Genomic DNA, 12,934 nt, shown 5'->3' on the forward strand with positions numbered 1-12,934 from the left:
GTTTCCTAAGTCACTGAATGCTCGTAGGTCATCACTGTCCAGGATGTCTCTTCCAGAAGGCTGATGGTGAGCAAAGTCTGAGGTCTCATCAAGAAATTAAAGCCAAGGGGGAATGGAAAGTAGCCCAAAATGAAATTCCAGGATTTAAGGTTTCAGACTAGGCAGGAGAGGAAAGGCAGGAAGGGCATCTGATGGTACATAGACCCCGATCTCTTAAAACAGCAGCAAAAACAGGTAACATTTATTGAGTACCTGTTATGCACCAGGCCCTGGGTGAAGCACACTCTATACATTATCCCATTTAATCCTCACAACACACGTATGAGGTAGTTACCTCTAATATCCCCATTATACAGATGATGAAACTGAGGCTCAGGGAGGTGAAGTCACATGGTCATACCATGGCAGATGTGGGAATTGGACCCAGCTCCTAATGGCTCCATAGCCCGAGCTCTGAAACTTTGTGTTGTCCTGCCTTTATGTGCCCACATTGATTTCCAGATCATTTCGGAGCGCACCAAGCCCAGGATGCATGAGTTCCAGTCTGAGGTGTTCATGATCATCGGTGGCTGCACGAAGGATGAACGGTTTGTGGCAGAGGTGACTTGCCTGGACCCCCTGAGGCGCAGCCGCCTGGAGGTGGCCAAGCTCCCGCTAACGGAGCATGAGCTGGAGAGTGAGAATAAGAAGTGGGTGGAGTTTGCATGCGTGACGTTGAAAAATGAGGTCTACATCTCAGGTAAGCAGGAGTCATGTAAAGCCACAGCAAGCCCCAGTAGCACTACATATGTTCGTGAGTGGCAGCCAGGCAACCATCCTAGAATTACTGTGAATTGGCAATGATCTGGCTCTGACTGAGACAGGATATGGACCCAGGAGCTCAGGTGGTCTTATTTTGGAGGGTACATTGCTCCTTAATAAATACCAAACTGAGCAGCATTGTGCTATTCTTTTCTTTTCTTTTTTGAGACAGAGTCTCGCTCTATCGCTCAGGCTGGAGTGCAGTGGCACGATCTTGGCTAGCTGCAACCTCTGCCTCCTGAGTTCAAGTGATCCTCCTGCCTCACCTTCCCGAGTAGCTGGGATTACAGGTGCCTGCCACCATGCCCGGCTAATTTTTGTATTTTTAGTAGAGACGGGGTTTCACCATGTTGGCCAGGCTGGTCTTGAACTCCTGACGACAGGTGATCCACGGGCCTCGGCCTCCCAAAGTGCTGGGATTACAGGCGTGAGCCACCTTGTCTGGCCAGCATTAATAGAAAACCGAGAGAGGAGGCAGACAAGTCCAGTCCTTCACGGAAAAAGAAGAGGGAAAGTGGTAAGGGTTTATTCAGTGTCTGCTATAGGCATAGGCCCCTGAGCTACGCAGTGGGAATTCAGTAATGAGTAAACACGTCTGCTCTTCCCCCAAACCTGACCCCTCCCATGTTTATTAGGTTGTACTTGGGTATACTTCAGTAGGACCCAATACTTTTTCATTAGGAAAATGTTTGCTTCAGTATTAATAGTTACTTTGTGTCTGTCTTTCCCATTAGACCTGAAGTTCCATGAGGGGTAACACTATAGCCCCTGTACCTAGCACTGTGCCTGACCTCCGGGTAAATGTTCAGTAAATATTTATTGAATGACACAGTCTCAACCATCTTTACTGAGTAGTAGATACATTTATACTTTAATAACATTTAATTGTTTACCTCTCACATCAACTCTGTAAGATAGGGGTTTTTAGGGTAGGAGAAAACAGAGGCACAGAGAGATTCTTGAACATACCTAAGGTCGCACACTGGTAGGTGTCAGGCAGGACTTCAACCCAAGTTCTGAGCCTAACGACCACGCTCTCCCCATCACATCAAAAGCCACTTGACTCTCCCTGGGACCCTAAGGAAGGAGACAAGCTTCCCTTCCCCTTTCTTACAGGCTTTTCTCGAATCTGAACTTGTTGAGAGGAAAGCAGCACCCCAGAGCGTGTTTCCTCCAAAATCAAGGACAGATCGTCCTTTGGATGCATTCATATCGTTGATTAGGTTCTAGCTTTCTTTTCATCTTGCAGAAATTTTTTTTAATTTTTTTTTTTGTTGTTTTTTTGAGACGGAGTCTAGCTCTGTTGCCCAGGCTGGAGTGCAGTGGCACGATCTCGGCTCACTGCAACCTCCAGCTCCCGTGTTCAAGCGATTCTCCTGCCTCAGCCTCCCAAGTAGCTGGGATTACAGGTGTGTGGCACCACATCTGGCTAATTTTTGTATTTTTAGTGCAGTCAGGGTTTCACTGTGTTGGTCAGGCTGGTCTTGCACTCCTGACCTTGTGATCCACCCGCCTCAGCCTCCCAAAGTGCTGGGATTACAGGTGTGAGCCACCACGCCCGGCCTTAATTGTTGTAGAAGATCCAAACAACGCAGAGCAAGTAAAGTAAAATAGGGCAGTTTCTCTGTGCCATCACAATTCTATGGGTTTTCATTTTTTACAAAAATTATTTTCTATTTGCTCAGGGTAAATAATTTTAGCTGCTGTTACAAATCCTAAGTCTCAGTGAATTAACACAATAGTATGCAGGGGTCAGGGGGAGGATGGTCTGCTCCATTCAGGTATTCAGGGGCCTAGGATCCTGCCATCTTGTGACACTGCTTCTTCCTACATGTGGACTTGATTTAGGGATGAGAAAAACGCTGAGGGAGTTGAGAAGTCACACCTGCTCACAAAAGCCTCAGCCTGGAAGGGCCATTGATTTTGCTCACGCTCCATTGGCAAAAACTAGCGACATGACCTCCCTTACCCTCCCCTCACCCCGTCTAGGTGCAGGGGGCTGGGAAATGTAGTTTAGCTATGTGCCCAGGAGGGATCAACAGGTGTGGTCATCATAGTCAGTCTTTGTCACATATACTACACGTGTTATTCTTTTTCTTTCTTTCTGTCTTTTTTTTTTCTTGAGATGGAGTCTCACTGTTGTCCAGGCTGGAGTGCCATGGAGAGATCTCGGCTCACTGCAACCTCTGCCTCCCAGGTTCCAGCGATTCTCCTGCCTCAGCCTCCTGAGTAGCTGGGATTACAGGCACGTGCCACCATGCCTGGCCAATTTTTGTATCTTTGGTAGAGAAGGGGTTTCACCATGTTGGCCAGGCTGGTCTCAAACTCCTGACCTCAGGTTATCCACCCACTTCGGCCTCCCAAAGTGCTGGGATTACAGGTGCCCACCAACATGCCTGGCTAATTTTTGTATTTTTGGTAGAGACGGGGGGTTCACCATATTGACAGGCTGGTCTCAAACTCCTGACCTCAGGTGATCTGCCTGCTTTGGTCTCCCAAAGTGTTGGGATTACAGGCGTGAGCCACCGCGCCTGGCCCAATTTTTTTTGTATTTTAAGTAGAGACAGAGTTTCACCATGTTGGCCAGGCTGGTGTTGAACTCCTGACTTCAGGTGATCCGCCCACCTCAGCCTCCCAAAGTGCTGGGATTACAGGTGTGAGCCACTGTGCCCAGCCCACATGTTATTCTTTTGTCATAAATTTATTGTTCACTTTTTAATGATACAAGCAACACCTGAAAGCATGCTTGTTATACACAGTTAAATCAACAGAAACTTGTACTTCAATTAACAATATCATCTGGACATGATGACATGTTGGTTTAATGGATACACATATTAAGTGATATAGTTACTCATGAAAAGCACATCATGGGAGCTTAATTACGCTGGCCAGTATTATCACTACTGTTATTCTTTTTACCAGCTATATGGCAGTCTACCAAATGGATAAACCATAATTTTTTTAGCTTTCTTTTTAAAAAAATCTCCTTAAAAAATACTGCAGTAGGCATTCTTAGGCACATATTTTTTCATACTTGTGCTGCTACTTGGAAAGTTTCCTGGAAGTGGTCATATGTGAATTGAGAATTTTGTATATATTGTGAAATCGTCCTACAGAAAAGTTGTACCAATTTAACAGTCCAATCAGTGATGAGTGACAGTGCCCGTTTTCTATATCCTTGCTCACGATTTCTATTGTTAGTCATTTAAATTTTTAATAGACTAGAATGTTTGAATTTATACTCCTAGGTCATTAGTGAGGTTGAGCATAGTTTATATATTTACCAGATAATTGGATTTATTTTTTAAAATTATCTATTCATACTCTTTGACAGTTCCTATCAGTTTTTGTCTTTTTCTTAGTAATTTTTTGGAGCTCTAATTATATATCCTTTGCTATTTGTGTTGCAAATATTTTCTCCTAGACTGTGGCTGTTTTTTAACTTTATATTTATATACTTGTTTTCTTTCCTATACAATTCCACATTTCATGTCACGCTTAGAAAACCCCTCCTAACCCCAAGGCCATTAACATAATATCCTATACATTCTCCAGTTACTTCTATAGCAGTAACATTTGAATTTTATTTTAAATGTAATGTAAAATAAGTATCTAACTTAATTTTTATCCAAATGAACAACCAGTTGTTCTAATAACATTTATTTAATGATCTGTATATATTTTAGTCTGTTTTTATGCTCTTGTTTTTAACTGATCAGTTTGTCTAGTACTGCACTGTTTGTATTAGGTTAGCTTTTTTGTATATTTTAATACTTGATAAGGAAAGCCTCCTTCTTCACTTTTCTTTTTCAAAAGTTTCTTAGAAATTTTTCCAAACTTACTCTTCCCAGTGAAATTTAGAATTATCTCATCAAGTTCCCCCCAAAAGTCCTGAAGGCACTGAATATATAGATTAACCTAGGGAGGGTTGACATCTTCACAATAAGGTGTCTTCTCATTTATCATTTATGCACACCATATGCTTTCTTGGTTTTTTTTTTTTTAGTCCTAAAATAAAATCATAGGTTTTAATAAAGTTTGCATATATTTCTTTGAAAATTTACAGTTATTTTATATTTATACTTTTTGACACTACCTAAATAGGATCAATGTTTTGAATAAATGGAGACCTTTGAAAGGTACCCCACCCAAAGACAAATGGCCAAAGCACATGAACAAAAGATTCAAGGCAGAGGAAGCTCCGCTTCCCTCGTAGTAAGGGAAAACCAAACTGACAGAGTTTTTCTCCGTCAGACTTAAAAAAAAAAAAAAGAAAAGAAAGGCAGGAAACAAAACCACCACCACCAACAAAACGTGGATATGAGGAAAAGTCAACCAGCACAGCTGCGGAGCGTGCCTTGGCTGCACCTATAAAAACTCAGGGTGCACATGCCTTTGACTTAGAAAACCCACTTCTGAGTTCTGCACTAGAGAAACACCCGACACGGAATGTGGTCAGTAATGTTCACTTCTCCACTGTTGCACATATGTAAGTCTGGAAAGTAAATCTTTGCTTTAAGTAGTTGGCAGTACTCTATGCTGATGGGAAAATGGAAACACAAAGCTGTTAAATATTTGATTAAAATCACCAAAAAAGGCAGTTCTCCTTTGTCTTTGTCTCTTTCCCCAGCTGCTGAATTACTTATTTTCTGTTTTTTAAGAGCGTTGTCTTCAAGAAAATATTTACCAGATCACTCTCAAATGATCTATTGTGAGCATCTCGTACTTTTATAACAAAAATTAATTTAGAAATAGGATAAATCCCACTGACCTTTTTATACAGATCAGAGAGACACACCAAGAGAATGTTGTACGATTTCTTAGTGATTTTTCCAGGTCTGTATCTTTGCTTTTTTGTTTAAATAATTAAGTAAACATAGAACTTAAGCTGCCATGTAATTTGCCTTCTGCACAAACCCCACTGTCCCCGCCCAGCCTTGCTTCCTGCTCCTTGTGAGCGCAAACACTGAGTCCAGACTCCCTCTGGCCCCTACCCACCCAGGTTGGCTTGGATCCTGCCCCCTTGAAGCCTTCTTGGGGCCCTGCTCACTTAGCCACCTCTTCTCTGAACTCTCACAGCACTGAGGTGGCACATGACACAGTGTGGTACATCATCCCTTCTGTCTCTCCCTGTTCCCCTGCATTTGCCTCATCTCCCCTGCCAGACAGCACACACTAGCCGGGTTTCTTATATCTCCCCTCAGGGTAGGGCTGGTCTGGGGACTTGGCACTTTTGGATATGTGGGATATTATGGGAGAAGCTGTATTTCTGACGCATCTGATGGTTTCTTAAATGCTTTGTATGTCTTGCAGGTGGCAAAGAAACACAGCATGATGTTTGGAAATATAATTCTTCGATCAACAAGTGGATTCAGATTGAGTATTTAAACATAGGCCGCTGGAGGCATAAGATGGTGGTGTTGGGTGGCAAGGTTTATGTTATTGGAGGCTTCGACGGCTTACAGAGAATCAACAACGTGGAGACCTACGACCCCTTTCACAACTGCTGGTCAGAGGTATAGGAGACGATTTCTACCAGTAACTGCCTGTATTATTACTTCAATGCTTTTTTAGAAAGCTTTGGAACGTGCCTACCATGGTGGCCAGCTTTCTGATCATTTTACTCCCAAGGAGAACATTTTTGGTGGCTCTGAGCTTCCCTCCTCCTAGGAGCTATTGCTTCAGTATCACTGATCAAATCACAGAAACAGTGTCCTTCCAAGTGGTGAAGGTCTGTGTGGGCACCTGTCCTAATTTGGACAGAATTCCAGATGTGGACGGAGGCTCACCCTGTCCTTAGATGGGAGATCTCTTGGTCTGCATGTCTTGACGTAGAGTCTTGTCTCCTCAGATGCCTTGTCTCCTATTCTCCGCACTGGACACATGCAGATCACTTTACTATACCGTTTATGAACCCAGAGTGATTTGGTCATGTTAGAAGTCATCCCTTCTTTATTTTCCCATTGATGATGAGCCACTTGCAGCCCTGCATGTCAGACTTATCAATGCAACCTCAGGTGTATATCAGACTCAGGAAAAGAAAAGCCACCTCATCTCATTTCCAAGTTATTCCCAATTTCAAATTTTCTTTTTCCTTATCAGATCAGATGTCCAAGCATGTTCCAGCTTAATGGAGTGTACAACACAGTCATTGTAGGCACAAGCAAAGGTTGCCAGGTCAACACATCTAGCCAAGACTGTCAGCCTGAAAAGTGCTATATTGAGAGCCCTTAACATTTATGGGGAGCGTACCTAAGATCTTCTCAAAACAAGCCCGATCACAGAGCTGCTCCGTGATCTAAAAGGATCCTGCAAATAAATGGGCAAGAGGCTCTTGGAAGTCTCCTTTAGTGTCCTGGGGTTCATAGGGTAGAAGCACACGTCTGACTTAATCTCAAAATCCTCAGTGCTACCCTATAATGGAAGAGTCTGCTTACCTGTGGCCACCTCAAACCTGTATACCAGCTTTTCTTCCTAGATATAAGCACCAAGGAAAATCAATGCTGGTACATAGTAGGCACTCCATAGATATTTTTTGAGTGGATGAGCACATGAACGTATATGAATATGCATGTATAAAACATCATTTTCCTCCAACACTGGCTGATTTCATCTGTATAAACTTATTCTTACCTATACTCCTCCTTCCCTGAGAGCTGGATTCTGGGAGAGTCTGGCATACCCCAACACACAGCTTGCTCTAGCTTGCGTGGAGCCTGGAGGGAGGGTGAGAAATGCATGCTTTCATTCTTGCTGTGTCTTCAGAGGATTCAAGCCTACAGGCCTTGTGACTTTAGGCAAAAGATGCCCAGTTCTGTGTCCCGGAGCTCTGTCCTGTATCCTGGGAGTTACTGCAGCAATCTGGGCAGCATGACTGACAGCTTCTTCTTGTGCCCTGTGCCTCTACAGGCTGCACCCCTCCTTGTCCATGTCAGTTCCTTTGCAGCCACCAGCCATAAGAAGAAGCTCTATGTGATTGGAGGAGGGCCCAATGGGAAACTGGCCACAGACAAGACTCAGTGTTATGACCCTTCCACCAACAAGTGGAGTTTGAAGGCGGCCATGCCGGTGGAGGCCAAATGCATCAATGCAGTGAGTTTCCGGGACCGCATCTATGTCGTTGGTGAGTAATGGCTTCTTATTGATCTGAATGGCTTAGAATCTGATTAGCGCTTGGCTGCAGCGCGTCAAGCGTGTGTCGCGGTGTCTCCACTGCTGGCAACTCACTGCCCCTAGGACCCACTCTGGCTTTCAGAAGAGCCGTCAATCGACTGTTTCTCTTGGCAAGAGAGTAGACTTGGCCTAACCAGAAATTGAATTTTAGTGGTTAAGAGGGAAGAACCCAGAAAAATGGAGCGATGCCCACAGAGTTTCCTCCCTCTCTTCAGGTGGGGCCATGAGGGCGCTGTATGCCTACAGCCCCCTGGAAGACAGCTGGTGCCTGGTGACCCAGCTCAGCCACGAGCGGGCCAGCTGCGGTATCGCACCCTGCAACAACCGGCTCTACATCACCGGCGGGCGGGACGAGAAGAACGAGGTTATCGCCACGGTGCTGTGCTGGGACCCCGAGGCCCAGAAACTGACAGAGGAGTGTGTCCTGCCCCGGGGCGTGTCGCACCATGGCAGTGTCACCATCAGGAAGTCGTACACGCACATCCGCAGGATCGTGCCTGGAGCAGTGTCTGTCTGACAGCAGGATGGGGAGCTGGAGAGCCCCCCAGATCCTCAGCGTGCCTGCCTCACCTCTCACCCTCCTCTAGCCCCACTTCAGGCTGCAGGCTCGAGTTTGAGGCCATGCGTCAGGGGATCCCCTTGACTCACTTTGGGAGAACCTTGGAAGTCACAATTTGGGGTCACTTGAGACTGGCCAGGAATGTTTGCATGACCTACCTCAGGAGGGGAGGTGAGGAAGAGTAATATTTAGTATTCAGGACCCACCCACCCTATGCCGGCTTCTGTGCCAGGCACTTCCTTGTATGGGTTCATTTAACCTGGTGAGTGGCTCTTATCACTTCTAGTTTACAGGTGAGGGAACAGAGTTTCACAGAGGCTAAGTGGCATGCCCCTGATCACTCAGATAGCAAGTAGCTACCCCAGGAGTCTAAAACCCAGGTCTTTCAGCTCCGAAGTCAATGCTCCTTCCACCACGCTGCCTATCTCAGGCAGGAAAAACAAACAAAAAACCAAAAACAAAACCTGGCTCATGCCAGGCATGGTGGCTTACGCCTGTAATCCCACACTATGGGAGGCCAAGGCGGGTGGATGACCTGAGGTCAGGAGTTCGAGACCAGCCTGGCCAACATGGTGAGACCCCCCCGTCTCTACTGAAAATACAAAATTAGCCTGGTGCAGTGGCAGGCGCCTGTAATTCCAGCTACTCAGGAGGCTGAGGCAGGAGGATCACCTGAACTTGGGAGGTGGAGGTTGCAGTGAGCCGAGATCATGACACTGCACTGCAGCCCAGGCAACAAAAGTGAAACTCTATCTCAAAAACAAAAACAAAAACAAAGACAAAAAAACTTGGCTCACTTCTTGTTTCGGCAAGTCTGCTAAAAGATTCACTCAGCACAGCAGGGAAATAAAGGTGTTTCCTGTTTTCTTTCCTTTTCTTTTTTATTCTGCATCCTCCCTCATCCCCACCCTTTACCAAAATTTAAACCAAGGAGTCATTTGGGCTCCTTGCCAAGAATATCTCATAGGTTCTTCCACTTGAAAGGTCTGGGGGATGGGTTTGGGAAGGCTTGTTTGCTTTGAAAGAGATGAAAGATGAAATACTTGTGTTCTGTCTTTTTTTTTTTTTTGAGATGAAGTCGCCCAGGCTGGAGTGCAATGGCATGATCTTGGCTCACTACAACCTCTGTCGCCCTGGTTCAAGTGATTCTCCTGCCTCAGCCTCCTGAGTAGCTGGGATTACAGGCACCTGCCACCACACCCAGCTAATTTTTGTAGTTTTAGTAGAGACGGGGTTTCACCATCTTGGCCAAGCTGGTCTTGAACGCCTGACCTTGTGATCCGCCCTCCTCGGCCTCCCAAAGTGCGGGGATTACAGGCGTGAGCCATGGAACCGGCCTTTTTTTTTTTTTTTAATGATCATAAGATGGCCCATTTTGGACCAGAACTGTCATTACCAGACAGAATTGTACCTTTAGCACAGTCTGGTGCCCTGGCCTCTTAGTGTTCATCAGTTGTACTGCAATTTAGAAAACATGTTTCTAGAGACTTAAACTACTGTTTTATTTAAAAAAGTAAACACCTGAACACAGCTGGCCTCCACAGGAACGACAGATTCTCCTTGATGGTACACTTTCTAGTTTTTGGACAGTGATTTAGGTCCACCTTCCTGATACCCCATCCTCCTGAAGCCTTCGTTTTCAGGACTTTTAAAAAGCACTTCTAGTTGTTTTTTTGATCAGTGTAGCTCAATTGTGACTTAAAGAACAGAATCTGTCCTTCACTGTAAGAGCTAGAGCTTTCAAATGAGCTCACTGGAAATTCATTGTAATCCCCAAGCTGGAGAAACAGGTTAAGAGATCCTGTTTCATACGCTGTATTTAAAAAGCAACAATGATAACAACATAGTAACTGCATTACCCAATGGACTTTATTTTCATCATATGATTTCAATTCTCTTTATAGAGTTTTATTTCATGTCCAGTGTGGCTTGTTCTTCTCAGCCGTTTGGGAAGTTAGAGTTATTAGAGTTGACAGTGAACTTAATTTTCATTAAACAGTCATGGTTAGAAGAAGCTAATATTTGAAACAGATTGCAAAAACTTGAAAAATTACAGGTGAGATTTCTGTTTGTGCCAGATTATTGAAGATAAACATAAATGTATGTTGGTGTGTGAAAGGCTCTGTGCCTTAGAGGCATGACAGTTCAGCTCTCTGCTGTGGAAAGTAACACAGGCCAATAGAAGCATATTTGTGGAATTTTAGAACAAACTATGGCTGACTCATGAGCACTATAATAACCATCAGGAAGCTCCCAACTGAAACAATGTAACAATGTAATCTAGTTCAATTCAGCAAACATTCATGGAGTGCTTCATATCTGCCAAGCCTTGAGGACACCCATGAATGGCAAATCTCCATGCTGGACACTCGATATGGGTAAATAGGCCACCAGTTAATACTTTTGTTTTTCTTTTCTTCAAGTTAGCTAAAAATGAGATGTATATGAAGTGATGAGGCTGGATCCAAGTCTTGATTGCCTTTCAGGGGGTCATGGTGGTAAGCTGTGCAGTAAAGTCAACCAGTGGCCATTGCTTACATGTTTGCCTTTTCAGGGAGCAGATGGTGGTCCTTTGATAAGACCCATTGGCAAACTTCCTGCCCATCAGCAGGTCAACCCTATGCTGGGAAAGTGAGGATTTGGGATTTCTGTGCTATAAACCTGATTCTAAATGTAGGACCCAAGTTTCTGGACTACATCAGAATACCTAAATGAATCGTGGAAGCACTCTTTATGATTTTTTACAACACCAGATATGCAGGTGAATTGTGGAAAATTTCATGTAGCTGACACTCAGGAAATGGGGAGTCCTAATAATGACATGGGGTAGGGAACAGATACACCTTGTTAGAAGATTGAGGGTTCTGTATTTGAAGCTGCCAGTCTGTAGCTCTTCGAGAAAGAAAGTTCAAGTCATTTGGGGGAAACTTAAGTACAGTCATCAGGATTTTAGCTTCTAGCCACTAGCCAGGGATGAGAGCTTCTAAAATCTAAAATTCATTCTAAGAAATAAAGACAAACACATTTGCAGGAAGGTAACTGTTATAACCCACACAATCAGTAGGGGGAAAACCAAGCCGAGAATTAACCCAGGGACAACCCTCGGACTCAGGCAGGACATGGCAGGATGTTCTGGTTCAGCAGACTGGAGATTGAGGCAGGGCCTGCGAGTGGACAGAGCACCCCTGGCTGGGAAGAAGATGGGACAGGAGGAGGTCAGGTTCCAAGGGTGCGGGTCTGGAAAATGATATCGGAGGCCCTGGAGTTTGTGAGCTTGACTCTAGTCCCAAGAAGGGTAAGGGAGAATAAGGGTAAGGGAGAATTCCAGGCAAGGAAATAAGGAAGGAACCCACTTCTTAGAGCAGAGGCATGAGTTAGAGCAGGCACAGCATTTGGGCCAACTTGCTGTGGGGCCTCTGAGCTGCTCAGCTGTGTCTCCTGTCCTAGAGGGAAGGTGGCCCAGAGTCTTTGGTGGAGAGGAATCTGTAGATGAGGTTGAGGGACTCCAGTTGCCAAGGTTGATCTGAAACAGGCAGGGTGCTAAGCTTATCAGAACACCAGCAGATTCATGTTCTCTTCTTAGCTTTCATCTATTCTGGTCTCAATGGCTTCGGAAAACACACACATACACATACACTGTGTCATTGAACTCAAAGCAAACTATGCTCTCAGGGAAATACAAATATCATGTTCTTGTAGCTGTAAAATAGTATAGCTTAGCTATTTATAGAAGTTTTTGAGGTATTGTTGTTATTTACTTGTCCTGTTTTATTTTGAAAAATGAAAGCACTCAATAGAATTTTTAAGGTTGATAACACCACAGTGATTTCTTATGTAAGTCCCAACTTGGAGTTGCAAAATCATTTTTTCCCTTAATACCTGGGTGTGTATTAGATCTCATAATTTGAAGAGTTAACCTTTATAGAAATCCACATATATCTCAAATATGGCTACTGCAAAACCAGTTTTGACAGGTCAGATTTTCATATGTATAGGTATAAATAGCCAACACTCGGTGAACAAAATCCTTTAAGCATTTTGGTTACATAAAGTTGTATATTTTCAGTGATCAAACTAAGGATATTGTTTATAGGTTTTAAAAACCAAACCAATTAAGTTTTTATTTATTCAATAAAATATGCACAGAACAGATGCAAATGTGTTATATACAATCATGAAGTGATTTTTTTTTTTTTTTTTTTTTGCTGTTTTTGGTTTATATAAATAAGTGGTGTCTGAACAGAAATTAATTTAGAAGGTGGAAATTTAAAACCTTTCAGTTGGTTCATGGGACTTTAGATAAGTTCATAGGTTAAAATTCACCAGGTTTGATTTACGGAATGTCAAACGGTAGACAGTTTTTCCCTCCCTAAAGATGCATTGCCTTGCTGAACAAGC

General features: G+C 43.9%; 1 protein-coding gene across 1 annotated transcript in view; it reads left to right on the forward strand.

The window, feature by feature from the left end:
* KLHL6 (kelch like family member 6) overlaps positions 1-9,403 on the forward strand; it is a 68,612-nt gene extending 59,209 nt beyond the window's left edge. Inside the window, exons 4-7 of the mRNA XM_025376199.1 lie at positions 502-739; positions 6,118-6,320; positions 7,714-7,927; positions 8,193-9,403. Of these exons, the coding sequence (XP_025231984.1) occupies positions 502-739; positions 6,118-6,320; positions 7,714-7,927; positions 8,193-8,494 (957 nt within the window). The 3' untranslated portion in view covers positions 8,495-9,403. The remainder of the gene's footprint in view (positions 1-501; positions 740-6,117; positions 6,321-7,713; positions 7,928-8,192) is intronic.
* The last annotated feature ends 3,531 nt before the right edge of the window (positions 9,404-12,934 follow it).

Source organism: Theropithecus gelada, chromosome 2 (assembly GCF_003255815.1).
Source record: "Theropithecus gelada isolate Dixy chromosome 2, Tgel_1.0, whole genome shotgun sequence".
Classification (NCBI taxonomy): Eukaryota; Metazoa; Chordata; class Mammalia; order Primates; family Cercopithecidae; genus Theropithecus; species Theropithecus gelada.